A 22,465-nucleotide genomic window follows, 5' to 3' on the forward strand; every position below is an offset into this window, starting at 1 on the left:
ATTATTGGGATGCGATGGGACGATATCCAACAATGTACGGTGCAACATGGCAGACAATATATGGCCGATCAGCACGTCCACACACTGCACAGCGCCAGATTGGCTCTTGACCCAAGGTTTGTGTCTTTTGCTTAACCTGGCGTTGCAGATCTTCCAAGGATTCATGCGCACCTTTCCACTTGGCCAGCTGATCCTCAGCGCTGGCCCGACTGTAGCCAGCGTTTATGAGCAATCTGATCAGCTCCTCGTAGCGAGCATCGCCAGGGCGCAGTCGCGCCAGCTCCCGTGCCCCTTCCATATCTGTAACCCCAGCTTCATCCAAATAATCCTGCAAAACGCGGAGGCATTTGTGCTCACAACCCGCAAAAGGATTGTTGTCTTCAGAGTCTGACTCTTCGTCAACTGGTGGGGGTGACTCGGCGCGCTCGGCAGACGCCTGTTTGGTCTTGGTGGCCTGACGCGTGCGCCAAACCGGGGGTTGGGCCGAGGCCGAGGCTGAGGCAAAAGGCAGTGTATCGGCAGCGCTTTGCGTAGGAGCACGAGAGGGCTGTGCTGGCACTTGCGCCTGCTGTCGCATCTCGTCAAGGGCTGTGCGGAGGTCTGCAACCGTTGCTTCAACTGGGGCATCCTCGCATTCGCTGCTGAGGCGGTTTGCCACTGCCATTTCGACTTTTTGAACCCAATTATGTACGGAACGACCATTGCCGAAGCCCGGAAGCTGCGTCAACTCATGTGCCATCTCTTGGACACGTCTTTCGTCGGCGCCAGCACACAAGGGCATGTCATGGCTCTTCAAAACCTGCCGCAAGAGGAGGGTAACGCTGTCTACTGTGAAATCTTCAAAGTGCAGCTTTTCCGTGAAGCGAGAGCTCAGTCCTTGATTGCTCTGCATCATTTCAGCCATGTCCCCCTCGTACCCGGCAAGGATGACCACGATATTGGACTGAAACTCGGGTTCCGTCAAGCACTTGACGAGCTCATCAACGGCTTCTTGCATAAAAGTACCCCCACGCCGCGGGTTGAGCTGATAGGCCTCGTCCACAAACAACACGCCACCGCGTGCCTATGAACGCGCGTCATGCAGAGGAAGAGAGGGTGAGGCATGAAGAGCTGACCAATGAAGGACGCGCGCGTTGATCAGAGCCACCAGCGAAGCATTCCATTGTATGGTTGTGCCAGTATGCGGTGGCAATGGAAGCAAAGTGGCAACAAAGGGCCTTTTAAAAACAGAACAGAACAGAACAAAACAAAACAAAACAAAAACATAAAACAAACGCAAAAAGCAAACGAACAAACAAGCCAGAACGTACATCGACGAGTCGCTCGCGTGTGGCCCGGCCTGTCTGCCCAACATAACCCGTTGTCAGGTCCGATGCTGACAACTCTGAAACCTTGTCGGAGGGCAAGAGACCTAGTGCATGGTACATTTGGCCCATGCGGCGTGCAACTGTGGTCTTTCCGGTTCCCGGATTACCCGTAAAGATCCAGTTGTAAGGGGCAATTGTCTTGACGGGTTGTCCTGTGCGCTTCTTGAGCGCAAGCAGGTTTTGTAGGCCCCGCAGCTTCTTTTGAACGCCATCCATCCCAATTAGATCATCAAAAAGAATGCGCAACTTGGCCTCATCGGGTCCTTCGCGCTCAACGCCAAAATCAATGGGAAGCAGGCTGACGTCGGCATTCGGGTTTGCGATCAGGCGTTGCATTTGTCTTTGTGTGGCTTCGGATAAAAGGTTGTCAACGGCCCCCGCATTACCAAAGTTTGGCTTGGCGCGCGCCTTGGCCAGTTGGCGCACGGCCACCTTCGCCGTCGACAAACTCAAGCGCAGGTCCTTGGACTTGGCTTTGGCGAGCATGATCTTGAGCAAATCGGCATCACTATAGTCGGGGAAGGTCAGGGCATTTTCCAGTTGAAATCGGCGGGCCAGACCTGGGTTGGCAACCTTGAGCATGCTTTCCATTTGTTCTCGATATCCCAACATGATCACGGCGCGGTCGTCGCCAGGGCGTGCCTGCACCATTTCCACGATAGTGTCCAGCACGGCCGTGCGGTATGGGTCGCCGGTACCTTGGCCGTTCTGGCTGGGAGCCAGTGCATAGGCCTCATCAATGACGAGGACGCACCCCTCGGCCTGCTGCAGGATACCCCGCGTGATTTCCTCCGAGCCACCCACAACGTTGCCGACAAAGTCTGAGGCTGTTTTCATGATGCAATCTCCTTTGGATAGCAAGCCCAAGCGTGACAGGATACGACCATACAAGCGTGCCACGGTGGTCTTGCCGGTGCCCGGGTTGCCCAAGAACAGGCGATTCAGGGCCACTTCACGCAGCGGCTTCTCCTCAAGTTCCAGCTTGAAATTGCGCACCACCAGCTGCACAAGATTTGTCAGGGTATCCTTGACAGGCTGCAAACCGTGAAGGTGCATCAGCTCTTTCCATTCTGGGCAAGAAGTCAACTCTTTGAAGGTGGGTTGAGGCCCCAGGAGATCAGTCTGTGTCAACTCAAAAAGGTCAGGCTGTAAACCAGCCTCTCGTTCCTCTTGGATGCGGCGGGCTTGACGACTCAGGGCCTGGTCAAAGAACACACGCACGGCACGGGCATTGCCAAAACCAACCACACCTCGTCGCCGACCCAGGCGCCGGATAGCCACGCGGCCATGCAGCTCATTTTGGCAATAAAATGGCTTGGGCCGCTTCGTTTTAGTTAGCGTGGGCGCGGGGGCAGATGAGCCGGGATAATGCGACTGCGTCACTCTCGAAGAAGATGCCGTCCAGGTCTTACTTGAAGCATCATACGTCCATGTATCGCCATCTGGTGCGATCAGGTCTGCGCCTTGGCCCAACGATTGTGGGTCTACCGTCGTGTTGCTGTACTTGTCATACCAGCTTTGATTCGTAGAAACCGTCCACTTGTTGCCAAAGTCGTCCACAGACGTAGTCCCCACGGGTGGTGGGTAGTAATTGTTGAACTGGCGCATCCGCTGAGCAGCCGGGCGGAACGGCGTGCTTCCGCTTGGCTTTGCCACCTTGCGAGGGCTGGGAGCAGCGGCATCCTGGTACGTGAGCATGTTCTTAAAGATGTTGAGCAGTTCAGCATCAGAATAGTCTTCAAAGACGTAGCGATGAGGAAAGCGCGAGGGCAGGCCAATGTTGTGTTCAAAGAGCTTTTCCATGTCCGGCTTGTAGCCGGCCAAGATCCACACTAGCTTGCCAAACTTGGTCTCAAGGCTCTCGGCCAGGGGCAAGATGTGGTCCAACACCTTTTTACCAGCACGGTCGCTGGTTAGCTGGTATGCCTCGTCTACAAATATAACGCCACCGCCCTTTGGCTTGATATCGTCAGTCAGGGTAGTGTCGAGGCAATCGACGCCACCATGAATCAGCTTACTGGCTGTGAGTTCGATAAAAGGCGCCTCGGCAGGCAAAACCTTAAGCTCTCGCAAAAAACTGCCGTAGTGACGCGCAATCGTCGTCTTGCCTGTGCCAGGATTGCCTTCAAAGCGCACGTTGAAGCTATTTGGCTGGCCAGCATTACCACGCGCCTCGTCCAGCTTGACGCGCTTGACGAGATCGATCATCTCATTTTTAACCGTTTCGAGACCCACCATGCCTAGCACAGTCTGCATGACCTTGGCCACAGATGTCTGGCCGTTGCGACGTTCGTATTCCTGCCAGCGTTGACGAGCGCGAAAACGAACCGGTGCCACTCGAGGCGAAGCTGCAGCGGGGGCCTTGATGGATGCGGCGTGGTGCTCGCTTCCCAGCCGTTCGAGTCTTTCGAGCCAGAGTGCCGGCATTTCTCGAAGCGGGCGCAGCATCGAAAGCGCAATCGTGGCATGTTCGAGTGACAAAAAGCCCAGGCCCTCCGCTTCTGCCAGAATGGCTGCCATGAAGAAAATGAGACCAGTTCCCAGCTGAGATGTATTATTGGTGGCAGCCCGACGATCGGCTTTCGCATCCACAAATTGGTCTACAAGATGTTGCAGCTCTGTGACATCGCCTGTACCACCCAACTCCTCTTCAAGTAGAGTGTGAAGGACACAGAGTGATAGCGGCGGTGGGCCTTGTTTATACTTGGCACAGGCCTGCTCCAGCTGGTCGTGGGCAAGCATGGGATCATTGGTGTACGTGCTCAAGACCTGAGACAGGATCTGTTCCTCGTTGCCAGCCGATCCACCGTGATTTTGCCCAGCCGATCGCATTGCCGAGGCTGCAACACTTGGGACCTCAGCAGGTGCATCCAATGTGGCTGCGGCCGGAGCTCTTGTAGACTTGGCAGTTTCGCCTGCTTTGGTCTTTTTGGTATCCGTGGGACCAGGCGCTGGAAGATTGATTGGGCTGGGAAGCACCAAACGAGGCTGGTTTTGATCACGATGGGTTGTGCCAGCGGTAGTTGCGGGGTCCGGGAGAGTCTTGTTCTGTGAGGCAGGTGTAGCCGAGCTGGTTGCCTTGGCATCTGTTTTGGAAGGCTTGCTCTTGGATCCTGAACCACGCTCCATCATGGCCGTGGCTGCCTCAACGTTTGCGCGGACGCGAGCCATGCGTGCCTTCAATCTTTCTTGAGCTGCGTGGTCCTGGGCGGCTTGCACCTTTTCTTCATGTAACTGCTCTAGTTCTTGCAGCTCTCTCGTCACGTCTTCCAACTGTTTTTGCTGTGCCTTTGTGGCAGCATCTTTCTCGGCACTGATAGCCTTGGCACACTTGGCGCAAGGAAGGCCCTGGCCCATGAAGCACCGGTTGGAAATCGTGTGTAGGCCCCGCTCGCACAGGCGCTGAACTTTAACGTTACAACGAACAGGTCGAAGGTCACCGCATTCGCGCGATAGCGGGTGGCCATAAGGGCAGCGGTCCTCCACAATCTGTCGACACCGAATCTGGTCGTGGGGCCCGGGGTGACACCGCTCTGGGCATTCGTGACCACACTCCAAGCGAGCCATGCAGCTCTGCTGACAGCCGCCCACGGGCGCCTTTTGTGCAAAGTCTGCTGCCGTTGTCATGGCAAGCAGCTGGTTGTGCTGCTCGCAGCGAGCCGGGAAATAAGGGAGAATGGCCTGCTGTTCCTCGAGCTCATCTTTGATAGTGGACCACAGATTGCGTCCTTTTTGCGTACGGCTTTGTACAAAGCACTCGAGGTCGCCAATGATAAACATCCCACGCCGTGCGCGCGAGAGCAACACATTGACGCGTTCACGACTGTTGAGAAAACCAATGTCTCTCTCACGGTTGGAGCGAACCAAGGAGATGAAGACATACTGGGCCTCTTCGCCCTGATAATTGTCAATGGTGGCCACGCGCACTGTGGGCGGCCGTGGCGCTGGCGCCTCTTCGTCTTCTGGTTTGGAGGAGGCGCTATCCTTGCCGCGGCCCTTGGCCGGATTCGACTTTGAATCGCCTCTTTCAGTGCGGCCTTTGGCCTTGGTCTTGGACTGAGACGACAGCGAGGCACGAGCTTCGTCTTCGTCCGCGGGTACTGGCGAGCCGGAGCGTGTCGATGGGGGGGTATCGTTCGCTGTATCCGAATCGTCCGCGAGTCCCAGCTGAGCCAGCTCATTCTGATCCAAGTCTCCCACGCTCGTTTGCAGCTTGGCCTCGGCAAGTGCGGCCCGGATGCGCGAGAGCTGGCCCAGGTACGGCGTCAAGATGACTGTGTTACAAGGCAAAGCAGGCGTGAGAAATGGTTGAACAACAAAACCAAACAGTGCAAACGCTCAGCAACGAACAGAGGCCAAGAACAAAAGCCATGGGCTTGCAGGAATGAACCAAACCAAGACGCTCGAGCTTGTTCCATGCCATGCGAACCGGCTGCGACAGGGCTTACCAATGTCAGAGTGAACCACGCCTTGTTGCAAGAGCACATGGCGAGCCATTTGCACGACCATGGCCACTTCATGTTCGTTGATCTTGGAATTACTTCCGAGAGCGGCAGCATCGTCATCGGACATCTCACCATGCTTGTGGTTCACAAAGACAACGTCCCGATCCACACCGGGCGTGCGCGGGCGACCGCGGGTGTTTTCGTGATCTTGAAGCTCTGGGTACAGTAGCCGGCGCACAAAGCGCGAGATCTCGGGACGCATGCGATGTTGAATGTTCAAGCAAGTCATGGGCAAGCTTGGCGGTTCTTGAGTGACCAAACGCTCGAAGAGAGAGCGGTCCACATCATAACCCTTGTTGGCGTCAACACGCAGACGGTAGCTCTCCACCTTGGGCCGGAGTTGCATGTGATCACCAATCATGATCAGCTGTTGACACCTATCCAAGGCAGTCAGAATTTGTGCCTCGAGAATTTCACCCGCCTCCTCAACCAAGACCACATCCGGTTTGACGCTCTGTAAAATGCTAGCCTGCTTGGCGGCCGACACCGTGGTTGACCCAATGATGGAGATGTCTGCAATCTCCTCTGCTCGATGACTCATGCGCAGCTCGTTTAGTGTTCGATGTTTGGTTTCTTGCTCCTTCAAGTTTTCATGTAGACGTCGTTGTTGGTTGTGCACCCAGTCGTCGTTCCATCTTTGAGCTTGTGCCTTGCGCTCCTGCAAAGTCAACTTCCAAAGACCTTCGGATCGACCTTGCACATTTGACTTGCCTTGAAGCCAACGTTGCCATAAAAAGCCTGGGCTGGCGGCTTTGCCATCGGACCCGGCAAGAGCCCAACCATCGCTTTGCTCATATACAGACAATTCCTCCATCTCATAGTCATCGCCTTCATCTTCAAGGTGCTGCTGCACATACTCCCACTCTCGTTCATTGCCGGTCCACTTGGAGTGGCGCCGCAGCGCGTCTCGAATTCGATCAATCTCGACTTGACATTTTTCAAGCGAGCGCTTCAATGAGCCATACTGGGAAGCGCGCACGCCTGAAAACTTGCGTTTGGGCAGCTGGTGGATGCACCGCTCTTGAAGCCGCTCACTAACCTTAGCACCACCGCCCAGGCGTACAAAGGACGTCTTTGGAATATTAGCATCCAAAAGAGACTCGAGAAAGCTGTCTAGAGCGTGATTGGTGTAGCAGAGGCACAAGATCTTGATCTTGTATTTCTGCTCTTTGGCCGCCTGTAGCATGGCTCGCACCATCTGCACGCCCACATAGGTTTTGCCCGTGCCGGGGGGGCCTTGAACCAGAACCACGCGCTGGTTGGTTAGGTGATGAAGCGCTTCCTGCTGGGAAGCATCGGCGAGTACTGCCTGGCGCACGCTGCTGTCCAGCTGGTCATAAGGCAAGGTCATGTGAGGCAGCGGGAGTCGTCGTTGGGTTGCTGTGACGTTTAAGCGAACCGTTTCAATGCGAATCGGTTCCATGCCGAAAAATACTGCCTGGCGCGCGCTGCTCTCCGGCCGGTCATGCAGCAAGGTCATTGGGGACAGCGGTGGTCGTCGTTGGGTGGCTGTGATCTCATCATCCGTTTCAGAGTCTTTCGTTTCAGAGTCTGCGGCAAGGTTCGCAAATGAAAACACAAGCTCCTCAGCAAAAGGAACCTTGGCCATGCCTTGCAGGGCGCGCAGCACGGGCTCGTAGTTGAAAAAGGAAGCTTGGGCAGCGAACGCATAGTCACAAAGCTTGCCATCGCGAACACCCGAGAGTAAGTGGCTGTAGGCCTCTGCAATGACTTTGGGCATGTTGCTTTGGTTGGGCAGCATGGCCTGCACCTCAAGGAAGACCGGTTCATTTGGCTTGTCACGGTGCTTCTTGCTGTTTTTTGACGAGGCTGATGAGTCTGCCCCCTCGTCTTTCCCCTTTTCCTTGGGCTTGGACTTGAACGAACCCGAGGTGGCAATATCGCGCCGATGACAAACGATCATGATGCCGACAATCTCAATGCCTTTGAAGAGATCCTCGAGGGTAGGGGTGCGGGATCCCTGCCAGCCCGAAGCATGCTTTTGGTTGTAGAGGATGAGTAGGGTATCCTGACCCAGAACCTTGCGACCGGGGCCCTCAAGCAGAAAGTCCTTGCGCTTGTTTGTCGAGAGCTCTTGCAGGCGTTTGCCAAGAATGGGCGGAGCTGCAAGCGAGATGACAAAGCGAAGGCCAAACTCCGTCTTGATGGCGTTGAGGTGGGGGGTGGCATACGTGTGCCGCCGAGCAGCTTTGTCCCGACGCAGCTCTTCGCCAAATTCCTCCTTGAGAGGTCCTACAAGGTCCTCGCGCAGGATGCGAAAGTGGCGGTCCAGAAAGGTGGCGGTGGCCATGCTTTGGGTCGTGGCCTTTTGAACGTCAGCAAAATAGGGAACGTATGGGATGGTCAAGTCAGCCAGCTCTCCAGCCGTGGGGGCTATTTCAATGTCTCGAAAATTCTTGTGGTCATTGTCGTGGCCGCGTTCGCCGGGGGGGAGCATGGTAGCGCCCATGCTGGTGGAGCTAATGGCACTGGCCTCGGCGCTTGCTTCGGTACGACCGGCGGCAAGATCGGTGAAGAGCACGGCAAGTTCTTGCAACACCTCGTCGGCAGAGTTGGCAGTGAGCAGCTGAATGATTTCTTTGAGCTTGTCGTTGGTGCGCAGGCTGCCATCGAATTGATTTGCTCGAAGCAGGAAGAGGCCCAGGGTACGTTTTCTCTTGAGGCGATTTTGTGACAGCTCATCGCGAGCTTTGTCGCAGAAGCGAACACGAGGCGAGTTGATGATGGTTGCAAAAGCTTGGCCGGCGAAGCGCACATATTCACCAGTCAATGTAGCCTCGCACAGTCTGTCGGCCAGCCGCAAAAGCGGATCGTCCAGCGAAGAGTTGATTTGAGCCAGGGCATGGGCCAGGACCTCATCCCCGTGGCGATCTACAATCTGAACGAGCCAGCAGGCGCGGTGAGGATGAAACGATCCCATGGGATGAAGAGACAGGAGGAGGAGGAGGAGGGAGGAGGGGGGGGGGGTAAGGGGGCGAACGGTATAAAATAAAAAGTAGTTTGATGGGGGTGGCTCGTGCTCTGCCCTTATCAGCAAAGCAAGCTTACCTGAAAGAGATTGAAGCTGGCGTCGGTAGGTGAGTCTTTCAGAAGCTGATCAAAAAGCCTTTTGCCATCTGTGGGTCTGGACATGGCTTCAATTCCCTTTTCGATGACCTTGCCTATGTAGCCTCTAGGTCCACGGGGCTTGCTACCTCTGGTGTCGCTGGATCCGTTGGAAGGTGTTGGTCGAGGGTCGCCTCTCGACGGTTGAGATGAAGCCGGTTGGGGTGTGGGGGCTGGAGGACTGTTGTTTTTTGAGCCTGAGCCGCTCTTTTTCGAGCTTGATCCACTCTTTTTGGAGGCGGCCTGAGGCAGTGCTGGGGCAGCGGCGGACGATGGATCTGAGAGGGCGACGCGTCCGTTGGCGCCTGGTTCGGCGATGAAAGTCACGCTGGACACGTTCTTGAGAGCATCTCGTTTTGAAGCGTACTTGGCAACGATACTCCGGGCTTGTGGGCATTCTTTATAGAGTTGAATCCAAAACTGAGCCGAGCTCATAGTGCCATTTGGCTCGCGGGCAAGGACACGGCACATGGCTTGCTCAACATCATCGGAGATCGGGGTTGAGTGGGAGGCCTGAGTGGCGGATCTAGCACCCGCCGCCGCCGCCCCGCCACTAGCTGCTTGAGCAAGGCGCACGACATCGCCAGCCTCGGGATCATGGACAAACTGGACTTGAGGAATTTTTTGCAGACCTGTTTTCTTGCTTTGTAAAGGGGCAAAAAAGTCTTTGGCGGTGGGCTCCTTTTGATAGAGCTGCTCCCAGAACCTGGGGCTGGGCATTTGCTGCTGCGGCTGAGCTTGCAGCAATGCCAAAATGGCATTGACGATGGCCGGCGGGGGCCGTGCCCCTCCTTTGTTCCTGCGCGATGGCATCGCTCGGTGTTGGCGCGCACCACAGCAGCAGTGCTGGCACTCGACCGAGCGGGGCCCACAAGACACGGAGGGGTAGCAGCCAAACGCGTGGCAATTCCAACGATCAAGCTTGAACTTGGACAGTCCTAAACAGTCCTAAAGCTTTATAAACTGGTGCCAGGCCGGCACCACCCGACCGCTGATTTGATCGCGGCGGACTGGGATGTCGGACCAGTGAGGGCAGTGGCAGGGACGGCACCAAGAAAGCGCCTCCAAAGTCGGACTGGGTTGAACATGTGAGAGGTGGTTCTTATGAGAAGTGTATCATTTATCGAAGCAGGAATTGTACTTTTTGACGTTTTATTAACAAATGGTGTGTAAGTTGTTGCTGATCATTTATGAGTAGATGCATCAGCTTCAAGTGTCAGTGCTGAAAGCAATGAGGTATTATACATTAAAGAGACCAAATTCATAATGCGCCCTGCTCAAAAGATGTGGCAGTTACGTGTGTTGTTTTTTCACCACCAAGGTTGGCTCTGCTATAATTAGATGTATGTGTGGGGGCTTTTTGGTTGACGAGCCGTGTGATGCCTGTGCAGTGTTTTTTGTTGATGTGGTGCTTGATCATGTTACAAGCACAAGCAGAAAGCGTCTTACAGTGGCTTATTGCTCCTTCTGCTTTCACCTCTCTCTTTGCTGTTTGTGTGTGTGTGTGTGTGTGTGTCCCTCTCTCTGACTCTCAACATTTTCTTTGTAGGGAGTGTTGTGTTGCGCGGTGTGGGACGCCGCTCTCTCTCTCTCTCTCTCTTATTGCTTTGGCTTTTGCTTTTGATTTTGATTTTGGTGGCTGCCTTCTCTTGGCGGGGTGGGGCTGCCGGTCGGTGTTGAAGACTTGTCGACGACGTGGAAGGAGCGTCGCATTGTGCGGATAGCCATGGCGCATCAAACAACGGGCGACGAGAGTGTCGTCGTCAAATTTCGCTGGCAAGACAGTGTGCGACGGTACGTGTTGCAGCGTCGGACTCGCCGTGTTTGTGTGATCAGCACCCTCTGTGTGTGACGTGTCTTGTCGCCGCTGGGCCTCCGTCCATGTTAACTTGCGACCCGTGACGTGGCTGAGGCTTGTCATTTTTGCTTTTCACTCTCGCTCTCTCGCGCGCGCGCTCTCTCTCTCTCTCGCGTCGCTCCCCCCCTTCTCTCTCTTTCTCTCTTTCTCTCTCTGTTTGTTCGACGCGCACGTTGAGCATCGTTTGCCTGCTACTGCCAGCTGTTGTTGGAATCATTGGGGCTTTCCTTGCGAGTTACATTTGTCTCTGAGCGTTTGTGCTTGTATGCCTGCTTGAGCCTGCTCGAGCCTCTTCGACACTGCTCATCTTGCTGGGTACTCACTTTTCTCTTTCCCTGCTTGCTTGCTGCCTGGATTGCATGGTTGTGGTGATGCCTTTTCGGTTCCAGTTTGCACTTTGAGCGACTGCCGGATATTCAGGAATTGGTGGCCCAACTCGAGGCCGTCACGAAAGCATCCGCAGACCAAATCACCTATGTGGACAGCGACGGCGATCGTGTGACCATCGATACGACCATCGAGCTGCGTGAAGCCCGTCGTGAACTGGGTCAAAAGCTTGTTCTGGACGTGACCTTTGCGCCGGCGCCCGCCAAACGGAGCACCATGCAGCTGACCGAGGATGACCTGCGGGCTGCCATCGCGGGTGTCCTCAGCCCAACTTTTATGGCCGGTGCGTACATGTCGGCCGCACGCTTTGCATGCTGGTCTGACTCTTTTTTTTTTTTTTTTTTTTTTTTTTTTTTTTTTTTTTTTTTCCCACCTTTCTTTTCTTTTTCCTTCTGTCTTTCTTCTTTTTCCGCTTTGAACGGACCATGCTATGAACGACTATCCATGTGTACTCATGCCTGTTACGGTGGTCCGACTGAATGCTTTAGATTTGCAAAACCAGGTCCTGCACGCTGTTTGGTCGCGTGTTCAACAATCTCCCGAAAGCAGCGACGTAAGCGCAACGCCCGCGGCGGCCTTGGCCAACCAGGCGAGCGACATGGCCGCAGTATCTGCAAACGACGCGCCGAACGACTTGCCGGCCTCTGACAATGACAACGAGCCATCTGATGACGGCAACTCGAATTCCGATGACTTTGAGCACATCAACCTTGCTGATGCCGATATGGATTCGCCAGCGCTGGCTGAAGCGTTGGTGGACGCCGTGCCTGCCGATGCCGTGATTGCTGAAGCTGGGAGCGTCCAGACAACTACCGTTGCTGAGGATGACAAGATCACCACTGACACCATGGCCAACGACTCCAATCCCTCTACCGCCCCCGTGACTGCCCCCATGACCGCTTCTACGGAGCCAGCCGCCCCTACTGAGCCAGAGATGGTTGCTGCTGTCGAGCCTGACGCCGCCGAACCTGACGCCACTGCCTCTGCCACTGCCGAGACTGACGCCACTGCTGACGGGAGCGAGACATCCTCTCGGTCGCAGCTGGCTGGTCAGTTTGTTGCAGATGTTAACATGGAGGACGGCTCAACCCTGATTGTGGGTCAAGAATATGTCAAGCGCTGGCGCGTGCGCAATTCTGGTAACGTTGCCTGGGACCCCACACTTGTCCTTTGCCGTCATATCGAAGGTGACTTCATCCCGGCGCCCAAGGTGCCGGCCTGCGCCCCCGGTGAGGAAGTGAACATCATCCTGCCGCTCCACCCAAGCAAGCCCGGTCGCATTTGGGCCAAATTTGCTTTTGTCGTGGCCTCTGACCAGGCCCCCATGGGTCTGCAATTCTGGGTCGACCTCACGGTTGAGCCCTGTAAACTTGCCGCCGAGGTCATTAAAGACCTGCCCATGCAGCCAGAGCGCACGGGGCCCAACTCTGTCGTAACCAAGTTTTGGCGCCTGCGCAACTCGGGCAACACGCGTTGGCCCGAAGGCACTACGCTCTTCAACGGTGAGTTACAACAAAGCGGGTGCACTCGTGTCGTACCTCTGGCCGCGCCGGGCGAAGAGGTAATGGCCTCCTTGACGCTACCAACGCCGAAAATCAAGGGCAACTTCCGCAGCACGTGGAGTCTCAGCCTCCCAGACGGCACCCTGCTGCTGAAGAACCTCGTTGTTCTCGTCAAGATTCGACTTGATGCTCCCGTTCAGGTGGCCCCACCCACGGCTGCCAGTCAGACGGTGACAGAGACCTCGAGCCAGAGCACGACTGCTGCGGCCGCCGTCGCCGCAGGCCCCGTGGCTGCCGCAGCCGAGCCGTACCACGTACCCTCGATGGAATCGTCGCTCGTGGCCGGTGCCGTGGGCACTGGGACGCCCATGCTCCTGCAACGGGATCAAGTTGACGAGTTTGAAAATGTGGCCGACGCCGATGACATCATTTCATTGGTTGACACATCATGTGACCCCGTGGAAGGCATGGGTGAGTCCATGTTGGACGAAGACATGCACCACCTGAGCGTTCACGAGATGCGCCCTTATAACGATGACGACTTGATCTCCATCGCATCCGACTTTACCATGGCCACCACTGCCGTGGGGGATGCACGTGATCTGAGCGAAGTGAACTTGATGCTGCAGGCCGATAGCGGCGAGCAGCAGGCCAACACTCAACCGCAGCATGCGGACACGCCTTTGGCCAACGCCCCGACCAAGGCGATGGATGAGTCCGGGGATGAGCCGCTCGCGGCGTCGATTGAGCCTTCTGCTCCGACCTCAGCCGAGCCCGGAGCCTTGCCTGAGACTGAGTCGGCGGAGGAATCACCGCGCCCAGCAGCCTGCTATGTGGCCCCATCGGCACCCGCGGCCTATGGCCAGAAGCCTCAGGGCCCGTACGCCGATGCTCCCGCATATCCCATCACCGGTGCAACCCCGTATGCACCGTATGCTGCCGCCGTTACTGCGTCCTCCAATGCCACCAACGCCTCGGCTTCGGCGCCAGTGCAGCAGCCGTACTTTCACACTCTTTCTTCCGGTGCCACAGCTGCGCCAGTGCAGCAACCATACTATTCTCCGAGTGCCACTGGATACAGCGGCCCCGTGCCACCCATGACAACGCCAACAGCGTCACACATGGAGTCGGATGCTGCCATGGCGCGTGCCCTGCAGTTTCAAGAAGAAGAGGATGCGCGCACTGAAGCGAAGCGTCGTGCCGAAGTGGCCCGCCGTGCAGCGGCCCAGGCCCCGCCCGCGCCCGCGCCTGCGCCCGCGCCCGTGCCCGCGCCCATGGCACAAACGACTCCTGATTTCCTCACCTCGGAGCAAGAAGACAAGCTGAACCGACTCATCAACATGGGCTTTTTCAATCGCAAACGCAGTCTCGATGCGTTGACGCGCGCCGAGTTCAACATTGAGCAAGCCATCGACCTGCTAGTCAGCGAAGATGAACACGACGGTTCTTGGGCAGGTCGCCGCAACTTCTAACATACTATAATTTTTGCTCTGCGAGCCATAGACAGGTCGCAGCCGATGACGTTGTGGCTTTTGTTTGTTTTTCTTAGCCATGCATCTTGAGCATGTCCGTGTCCTCGAGCGAGTCTGCCGTTGCCCTCCTGTGTTTCGTGTTTGTTGTTGATATGACGAATCCCTCTTCAAGTGTGGTTTCTGGCTGGCTGGCTTGCTCTTGTTTCGTGTTGGTCCTTGTGCGCTTCTTGCCCCGTTTGTTTTCCGCTGTATTCGAGCTTGGAATCGATTGCGACCCACATTTATGGTCGCTCGCTCCCTCCTAGCAATGGTTTCAAAGTCGATTGTGCGTGACGCGATAATTCAATCCGTGCTTTCTTTTCGGTTTGCCTCAATACTTGGTGGGCACTCGCTTGCCTGCGCGCGCACACATTTAGCGGTTCGGTGCCTCATCCTTGATCATACATATACCTTGGACCACCTAGTCCTCCGTGGCAGCCGCTGCGGGAGAAGGCGCAGGGGATTCCTCGGACTCCTCGGGTGCCTGAGGCTTGAGCCCTTCCACTTGTTGGACTAGCTCGAGGCGCTGTTGCTGCAAGGCCCGGCACAGCTGCTCGAGCTTTTCTGTTTTGGCTTGTTGTGCACGGTTCTCCTGCAACGTAGCCTCATGCTCTGCCTTGAGCGAGGCTAGCGCCACATTGGTCTTTTCCAGGCGCACACGCCAACGTGAGTTTTCTTCCTCGCGCTGCTTCAGCTCCTTGGCCTTCTATAAAAAGGTGGAAATGTAACAGGGCGACGTGGTTAAGCCCAACCAAGAATGACCCGTGGCGCTGAAAGAAGAAGTCGCGCACCTTCTCCATCTCAGCCTTGAAGCTGCCAAAGACGTTATTGCTCCGCGTCAAGGTTTCTTGAAACTGCTCAAACTTTTGGGCATAACTGGCCAGCTAAAAGCGGGAAAGCCAGCGCAAAGCATTGATGCATGGAGCAGGTGCAAGGAGCGGGTCCAGTGAGTCGGGGTGGGACTCAAAAAGGGCGCGAAACGGTCAGGCATGTACAGAGATGTAAAGGGATCAAGTCGGGGACTGGACAGCTGCCAACCTGGGTCTTGAGGCTCGACTCGGTCACCTCCTTTTCTTTCAGCTTGGTTTGTAGCTCTTGCACCATGGTCACCTGTTCATTGCGGGAGAGCTCGGCCTGTGCCTGCTTAGCCTCGGCCAGTTGCACTTGAAGATCTCGCATCTTGAGCTGCTTCTGGTAGTGTGCCTCGCCTAGCTGATAGCGCTGCATTGCCTCTTCAAACTTCTTTTGCAGCCTTGAGGGGTGTGACAATGGGGTTGAAACAGGAGCAAGAAAGGTTGGAATTTACAGGGGTGAATGTGCGGCGTGCAAGCTGAGAAAAAAATTGTGGAGGGGGTGCTGGGATGCAAAACGCACTCCTCGCTCTGCTGCACTGTCTTGAGCTTGTGGGCTTCATCGGCTTTGATCTTTTCTGAAATATCATCCAGTGAGGCCTGAAACTGAGCCGACAACTGCTTGCGTTTCTCCTCGGCGGCACTAAACACGCGGTCGTTCTCCTCCTACCGCATTGCCCCAAGCAACACTGACAAGTGAGACAAGCTGAAGATGATCTGGTGCTTGCTCGTGCACTGACCGTACCTTGATGAGCTTGTTCTGCTGCTGCAGGCCTCGACAGAGTTCCTCGAGTGTACGGCGTGCGGTGTTGGCTCGCTCGAGCTCCTCGGTTGCCTTGTCACGTTGACTGATCAGCTGAGAAACACCACAAGTTGGCAAGTCAGCACAGGGCTTGCCCTGCCCAAGGTACACTTCTCCAGAATACAAGCAGGTGTGCGGTGTGTTGGCGTGTTGGCGTGTCGGCGTTGTCGGCGTGTTCGGGGCGGGCTTGTACCTGTTGGAACTTGGTTTGCATACGCTGGATCTGAGGCAGGACGCGGTTGTAGGAAATTTTCTATCAAGATGGGGGCGTCGATAGGGTGAGTGCGTTGCCTCGAGGTGCAAGTCTGTCCTGGAGCCGATGCAGGACGTGGGACGGGAGCACGACGCACCAAGGAGACGTAAAGGTTGCGCAGCGTCTCGTAGCGCTCATCTGGTGCTGCCTTGGCCAGCAGTTGATCGACTGCGTCGCGCTCCTCTGTCCGTTTGAGCATGAGGCAAGGGTTAGACGAGCGTCATGAACGGGCAGACCACCGAAGCAAGCAGCTTCTCGCCGTGGCTTGAGAGCAAGTCAGGAGCGATTTGTGCACGCACCTTCCAACGTCGGTGCGGGCTTCTCATCGGCGGCCTGTTGGGAGAGCTCGGAGATGCGATTCATGATCAGGGCCTTGGTTTGCTCCGCCAGTTGCAGGCCCTCGACCTGAGTATCGGCCTCCGGCACTGACGCCGACACCGCAGACGTCGTCGCATCGTCGGCCATGACAAAAATTTCTCCGTTCTACTTGGACTTCCACCTGCACGCCGCCGAGCTGCCACACGCTCACACACCCCTTCTCGCGCGATCCGACGCGAGTCCAACCACCCAAACCAACAGTCGCAAAAAAAAAAAAAAATTCAACGGTCACACACACAAACGCACGTTGCTTGTCAGATAAATTTGTCATTCAAATATGTCAGACAAAATTGAGTGTTGTTGTTGTTGAGACAGCATAACAACGAGAGAGAGAGAGCCAAACTGACGGAAGGGGCCAAAGTGGCAGCGCGCCCTACGCGGCTGCCCGTGCTGGTGGTGGTGGTGGTAGTGCTGGTGGTGCTAGTAGATAGGTGATTAAAGGCGGGTGGGGCATGAAGGTACCGTCCAGATCTGGGCCGATACGTTCAAACCGCCGACAAAGAGGTGGGGACCAAGCATTCATTCATCATCAACTGGTTGTCGGGGGTGCGGTTGGCGCGCGTTTCTCTCTCTCTCTCTCTCTCTCTCTCTCTCTCTCTCTCTCTCTCTCTCTCTCTCTCTCTCTCTCTCTCTCTCTCTCTCTCTCTCGCTCTCTCTCTCTTTTTTTTTTCCAAGTTTTTAGGTGTGACCTGTTTGATTGGGGCGGCATCCATCTTGGACTGCTGACTCTCACCGTCAAGAGACAGCCCGGGCAGGCCGGACAATCCCCCGGGCGGCTGCTCAGAGGACGTTTGGGCTTTTGAGGTTGTCCGTGACGCTCGCAATTGCCAATTAGATCAGCTGCTGTCCGGTGTTCCACGTCGATGAGCCATCCCTGGCTGCTCAAGTCTCATGATCAACGCCAAATGCGCCTGGCCTTGGGCCCTCGACTTGCCATTTGCCTTCTGCTTGACCGGCAACGCTGGGCGCACTTGATGTTCTTTCTTCAAACCTGCCTGCGCGTTGGTTAGACGTGCGCACGTCCGTACATCATGGCGGGGAACGGCGCGACCTCCCACGACGTGGCCGAGCTTCTTAGCGCCATCGATGACATTAGTGATGAGGAGTTTGCCGAGCTGCTCCAAGTTTTGAACGCAGAGCTCACGGCTGTTGAGGGAGCGCTTCGCACCGTGCAACAAGGAATTGCCCGCCCCACCGCTCGTGCGCCTCGGGAGGTAGCCCCTGAACCCTATCAACCCAGTCGCCCCACGCTGCCTGATCGCACCGAGCACACCAATCCCGAGTACGAGGCCACGCTTCGGGTGCGCGACAAGCAACGGCGCGCTCAGGAAGTGACGTCGACGACGAAAGAACGCATCGTTCAAGACGATGCCACGGCCGATGCCCTGTTGCAGTCCATCAACGAGCGCTGGGAGCGCGCCCGAGGTGCTTACTTGCAAGAGACGGCCACCAAGAACCGCGAGCAGCGAGCTCGCATCCGAGCAGCTGACGAACGCTTCCGCCGTTGGCAAAGTGCTCAAGCCATCATCAAAAGCATCGAGGCTCGCGAAATCCTTGCCCGCCGCGGTGTTGGTCAGCCCTCTCGCAACACCACAGATCACAACTTTCTTCGCCATGTGCCAAAGTCGGCTGCCTATCTTCGTCTCCTTGCAGCGGAGCGCGCCGCGAACGCACCGCAACCGACACGCCGCGAACGCATCCGCGCTTATACTCAGGAGATTCGCCAGCAAATGGATGCGCAAGCCGAAAGCCGCCGTCAAGCCGCTCAGGCGCGTTCGGACCCACCAGAGGCGGGCGAGCCGGACGATGCCGAGGACATGGGTGCCCACTCATGGGCACTCACCGGCATGGCCCCTGACGATGCTCCTGTCGCTCCCAAAACTTCAACCAGCTCCGAGGAAGCAACCTCACTCTCCTACTGGCTTCAGCGTCCGCCTCTGTACGTCATGAAGTCAGTCTTTGGAGCAGACGATGAGGCAGCCGCTCAGCGCGAGCGTGACCAGGAACGGGATGCCCGTGCTTTGGCAGCCCTCGACGCCGAGCAGACCTTAGTCCTTCAAGCACGACAAGCCAAGGCCCGGCGCAAGCAACAGCGAATCATCCAGCTTCGTCGCCAGGCCCGCCTTGATGCCGCCGTGGCCAACCGGCAACTGGCCACCGGTGCTCTTATGGATGTTGAAGGTGTCTATGATGATCTCCTTGAGGAGGAAGAAGAGGATTTCGAGGACGAGGGTGAGGCAGGACAGCAAATGCTGCAAGAGGAGCAGCAGGCGGACCATTTTCCCTCTGCCCGCACCCCGCTGGCTGAAGCGTTGGCAGCTCTGTCCATGTCTAGCCGGCCGCCAGGCACACCGCAACTTGGCCCTGGCGCACATCGCCGCTCTCCTCCACAGCCCAACCCAGCCACGACAAGCCCCCCACCGCGAGGAGCTGCCCCAAGCTCAGATCAAGCCGCTACGGTGAAAATGACCAACGCTCTTCTTCAGGAACTTCGAACCACAAGCAAACCAGCAGCATTGCGCCTCAACGCGCGCCGTGATCGCAGCAAAGCCCTTCGCGACTATCTAGCACCATCCACCTCCAGCCTGCTCCGCACCAAGCCCGTGGCCCAGCGCTCCTCCCGGCCTTCGGGCATGACGGAGATGGCACATGAGGCCACAGACGCTACTGATCAACCTGCGCTTCAGCCACTCACACTTGACACGCTACACAAGGGCGCTGTCGTGCGTGAGGGGCGACCCCGACCCGTCTGGCAGCCAGCCTTTTGAGGACAGTTCTGGCCAGAGTAGACGTAGCAATCGAATCAACTTGCAAATTTGTTTCGCCTTGGTTTCAAAAAATCCAATTGTCTCTCATAAAGCGGGAGCCTGAACGGGAAGACGGAAGAAGAAAAGAAAAAAAAACACAAACACATCTAATTGTTCAAGTATAGTCCATGTATAGTAGTAGTCGAATACATCACCATGAAAGTAAACAAATCTTTCACAAGCAAATGGTCGGTTAAGAGACGCGGATTGACACTTGCGGGCGCGCTTCCGCAGACGTGACCTCACAGAGGCTGTTGGGGGCAAAGAGCAGAGGAGAAGGCCCAGAACTGGATCGTCCCCAAGATCAGGCAAGACGCTGCTTAGTGAAGAAGCATCTTGCTTTCGCCAAGATCTGACATGCTCGTCATGGAACCAGCATTGACGAGAAGATTCTGACGCAGCTTGTGGCGCCAGTGCCCATCAAAACCAATCAGATCCAAGTAGCCATCGATGCCCCCAAATTCCTCGCGCACCCACTGCATGAGCTGGAGCATTGTCTCGGGTCGCGCCCGTGCCCACTCATCCGGATCCAGCTCAGGGCACTCGGTCTACATGGTTGAAGAAGGGCAATCCCAAATGAGAACTGTGTCACGCAAAGCATCATCCCATATGGCTTGTTCACGCCCAAACAAGGGTTTCCAGCCACAATTGGAACGACTCACGTCAAAGCGTTGGCGTCCCTCGGGCGAGTTACCATAGTCATCTGATAGGGCATAGTCAGCAGCAATCTAGCGCATTGAGCCGCGCGGAGCGCCGGGCAGGCATGATCACTGTGAGCCATGGCAATCCCTCGCAAGAGCGGCGGCGGACTGGCAAAAGTTTATTCGGGGTCAATCGCAACTTGACTTACTGCCTCATCGCTCACACCCAGTGCTGCCAAAAGTACAGCGGTCGTGACGCCCGTGCGGTCCTTGCCATGCGAGCAGTGGAGCATGATCGGATGATTTCGGGCATCTGCAAGAGAGGGCAGTCATGGAGATGAGCTCGGGCATCAAACGCATAGCTCATCAAACGCATAGTGCTCGGGACCGCCCTTCACGAACCAGCACAGATTTGAAGGACGCTGCAGATGGCCGCGTAGCTGCGAGTCATGAGAACTTTGTAAAAACCCAGCAAGCCCACTTTGTTGAAGCGGCGTTTAGCCTAGAGTAAGATTCGCATGATACCCCAATGATTGCGTGCGGTACAGTCACGGCAGTCTTGGGGGGCGAAGACCAAGAAAGACATTAAGAAGTTGCGCCAGGACGTACCACGCTCTTGCCACGCTCACGCCATTTCTTGCGAAAGAAGAGGCCGCCCAAGAACATCCAACATGCCACCTTGCCCAACTGTGCAATGCACGTGGAGGAATGAGTGGTGCACCGACAGGCAAAACTGTGCAGATGGCGACGAGGTCTGAATCGTGTCCCAAATACGTTCCGGCGCCAACACGTACGTCTTTGTTGTTGAGCATGCCAAAGACAACCTTCTTCATGACCTTTCGTGGACAATAAGGCACACGCACCAGTCGTCGCTGGCCAGGCAAGGTCACAACCTGTAAATGGCCCTGCAGCACGCCACGGCAACACAAGGACAAGACGGACACGTTCATCAAGCCAAGAGTCAGAGAATTGAACCTGAACCTGATCGCACCGCCCGGCTACGTCGTGTTTTCTTGTCGTTTTGCCCCGCTTTTCAAGGGCAAGCGTCTCACCTCAATGTCTTCAGCATCCAGGGTATTATTGTCGCCAGCTCCAGTTGCAGGTTCTTTTTGAGAGGCTGTGGGTGTTGCCTTGTCTGTCTGTGTAGCATGAGGGGTTGACGCCGCATCGTGACTATCAAAGACCTCATCGACCATCACTGATGCATCGAGTCGAAAGGTTGGTCTGCTGGGCTCGGTAGAAGAATCTGAGCTGGTACTTTGCTGCGCTCGGGCACGCCTTTCTCTATCCCGCTCGATGGCCGAGGGGCGACGAGGGATGGAGGGAGAGGTCGCTTGTCGAATGTCTTGGGCAGCAAAAGTTGTGATGGGAATCTTTTCCATTCGACGCATAATCTCCTTGCACTTGTCACCGGGCTGACTTTCGAGATCGAATTCCGGGTACTGTTCACGGAGCAGGCATGCGCCGCAGTCGCGAAGCGACTCGGACTGCTCTCGAAAGTCAATGATGGTCTGATGTTTGGGAGGGTAAGCAGCGGGGTGGTGAGGGACAAGAGGTCGGGTGGGGACAGCCGGAAGGAGCGTGAACGGGGGGTGAGATGGAGAGGGTGAGGTGGTACGAGCCTGACCTTGATGCCAACCTGCTCCATGAGCAGGGCTGCGTCCTTTTGTGTGGCCTGTGAAGGCGTTGAGGAACGAAAGATGCAGTAGGGCTGCAGCAGGAGGAGGCGTCAAGCAACACGACAACATTGCGGGAGTGAGATGGCAGTCTATAGCTTTGGCAGCTGGCAGCGACGCAGGGGTGACGAGTGAAATGGGAGGCCGTACCTTGATGAGGGTGGCAACACGACAAATGTCACGAAAATTGGCGACGGTTTCCAGGTGAGCCGTCAAGTTACGATCGTCGGGCAGGCTGCGGAAGGAGTTGCCAGGACCCTCGGGCAGGGTCATGGATTTGCCCTTCAGGGCGGTGCTTTCAGACCCATGGTGGTTGAGTCGGGCGGATGGAGCCGCAGAAGTGGCAGTGGCAGCAGCGGCGGCAGCGGCGTCACTCATGTTGGAAGACACCATCTGATGACGTGGTCGAATGGCAGGGCACCACGGGGTGCAAAGGGGCAAGGCTGAATTGAGAATATGTGGAAGGGCCGATCCGGGGCGGAAAAAAAAAAAGTTGAGCTAGGGTCTGTTGGGAAAAGGGGGTGAGGTGATGCAGGACGGGCGTCAGGTCAGAAAAATGCCACTGCATGATGGAAGGGGCGATGGGGCGACGTGGGATAAGACGAGTGTCTGTCTGGACATGCGACGAGAAGGAGCATCCGATGTTTACCTGTGCGCTGATGAACGTGGGCGTGCGATGGGCGTTGCACGGCTCGGGTGGTGCGAGGAACAGTGAGGAATGCGCGACGGTGACCGAATAAAGTATCACGGACAGGCGCGGCGGGCATGCAACACCGAAGGAGTGGTATGTGTCTGTGTGTG

The 22,465-nt window shown here is 56.3% G+C and overlaps 5 protein-coding genes across 5 annotated transcripts; 2 read left to right on the plus strand and 3 right to left on the minus strand.

Annotated features, from left to right (window-relative positions):
- Position 1: 1 nt before the first annotated feature.
- On the minus strand, positions 2-9,811 carry MONBRDRAFT_5003 (uncharacterized protein; the record flags this gene model as incomplete). Its single annotated transcript, XM_001742602.1, has 4 exons — positions 2-1,063; positions 1,311-5,641; positions 5,816-8,771; positions 8,942-9,811. 4 exons carry the CDS (start codon positions 9,809-9,811, stop codon positions 2-4), a joined length of 9,219 nt encoding a protein of 3,072 aa, XP_001742654.1.
- Positions 9,812-10,724: 913 nt separating this feature from the next.
- On the plus strand, positions 10,725-14,577 carry MONBRDRAFT_35516 (uncharacterized protein; the record flags this gene model as incomplete). Its single annotated transcript, XM_001742155.1, has 3 exons — positions 10,725-10,792; positions 11,246-11,526; positions 11,732-14,577. 3 exons carry the CDS (start codon positions 10,725-10,727, stop codon positions 14,215-14,217), a joined length of 2,835 nt encoding a protein of 944 aa, XP_001742207.1. The 3' UTR covers positions 14,218-14,577.
- Positions 14,578-14,677: 100 nt separating this feature from the next.
- On the minus strand, positions 14,678-16,627 carry MONBRDRAFT_22116 (uncharacterized protein; the record flags this gene model as incomplete). The annotated part of the gene is made up of 8 exons (XM_001742603.1): positions 14,678-14,962; positions 15,048-15,140; positions 15,295-15,508; positions 15,631-15,773; positions 15,853-15,963; positions 16,103-16,162; positions 16,260-16,345; positions 16,462-16,627. 8 exons carry the CDS (start codon positions 16,625-16,627, stop codon positions 14,678-14,680), a joined length of 1,158 nt encoding a protein of 385 aa, XP_001742655.1.
- A 365-nt stretch (positions 16,628-16,992) lies between these two features.
- Positions 16,993-19,308, plus strand: MONBRDRAFT_22117 (uncharacterized protein; the record flags this gene model as incomplete). The annotated part of the gene is made up of 2 exons (XM_001742156.1): positions 16,993-17,222; positions 17,619-19,308. The coding sequence occupies 2 exons, from the start codon at positions 16,993-16,995 to the stop codon at positions 19,306-19,308; spliced, it is 1,920 nt and encodes a 639-aa protein (XP_001742208.1).
- A 359-nt stretch (positions 19,309-19,667) lies between these two features.
- On the minus strand, positions 19,668-22,455 carry MONBRDRAFT_30841 (uncharacterized protein; the record flags this gene model as incomplete). The annotated part of the gene is made up of 10 exons (XM_001742604.1): positions 22,314-22,455; positions 21,815-22,169; positions 21,616-21,699; positions 21,041-21,499; positions 20,783-20,881; positions 20,598-20,675; positions 20,391-20,490; positions 20,198-20,301; positions 20,010-20,075; positions 19,668-19,895 (listed from the first exon to the last, which is right to left on the minus strand). Exons 2-10 carry the CDS (start codon positions 22,055-22,057, stop codon positions 19,668-19,670), a joined length of 1,461 nt encoding a protein of 486 aa, XP_001742656.1. The 5' UTR covers positions 22,058-22,169; positions 22,314-22,455.
- Between the last annotated feature and the right edge of the window lie 10 nt (positions 22,456-22,465).

This window comes from Monosiga brevicollis, genomic scaffold (assembly GCF_000002865.3).
Source record: "Monosiga brevicollis MX1 MONBRscaffold_2 genomic scaffold, whole genome shotgun sequence".
Classification (NCBI taxonomy): domain Eukaryota; class Choanoflagellata; order Craspedida; family Salpingoecidae; genus Monosiga; species Monosiga brevicollis.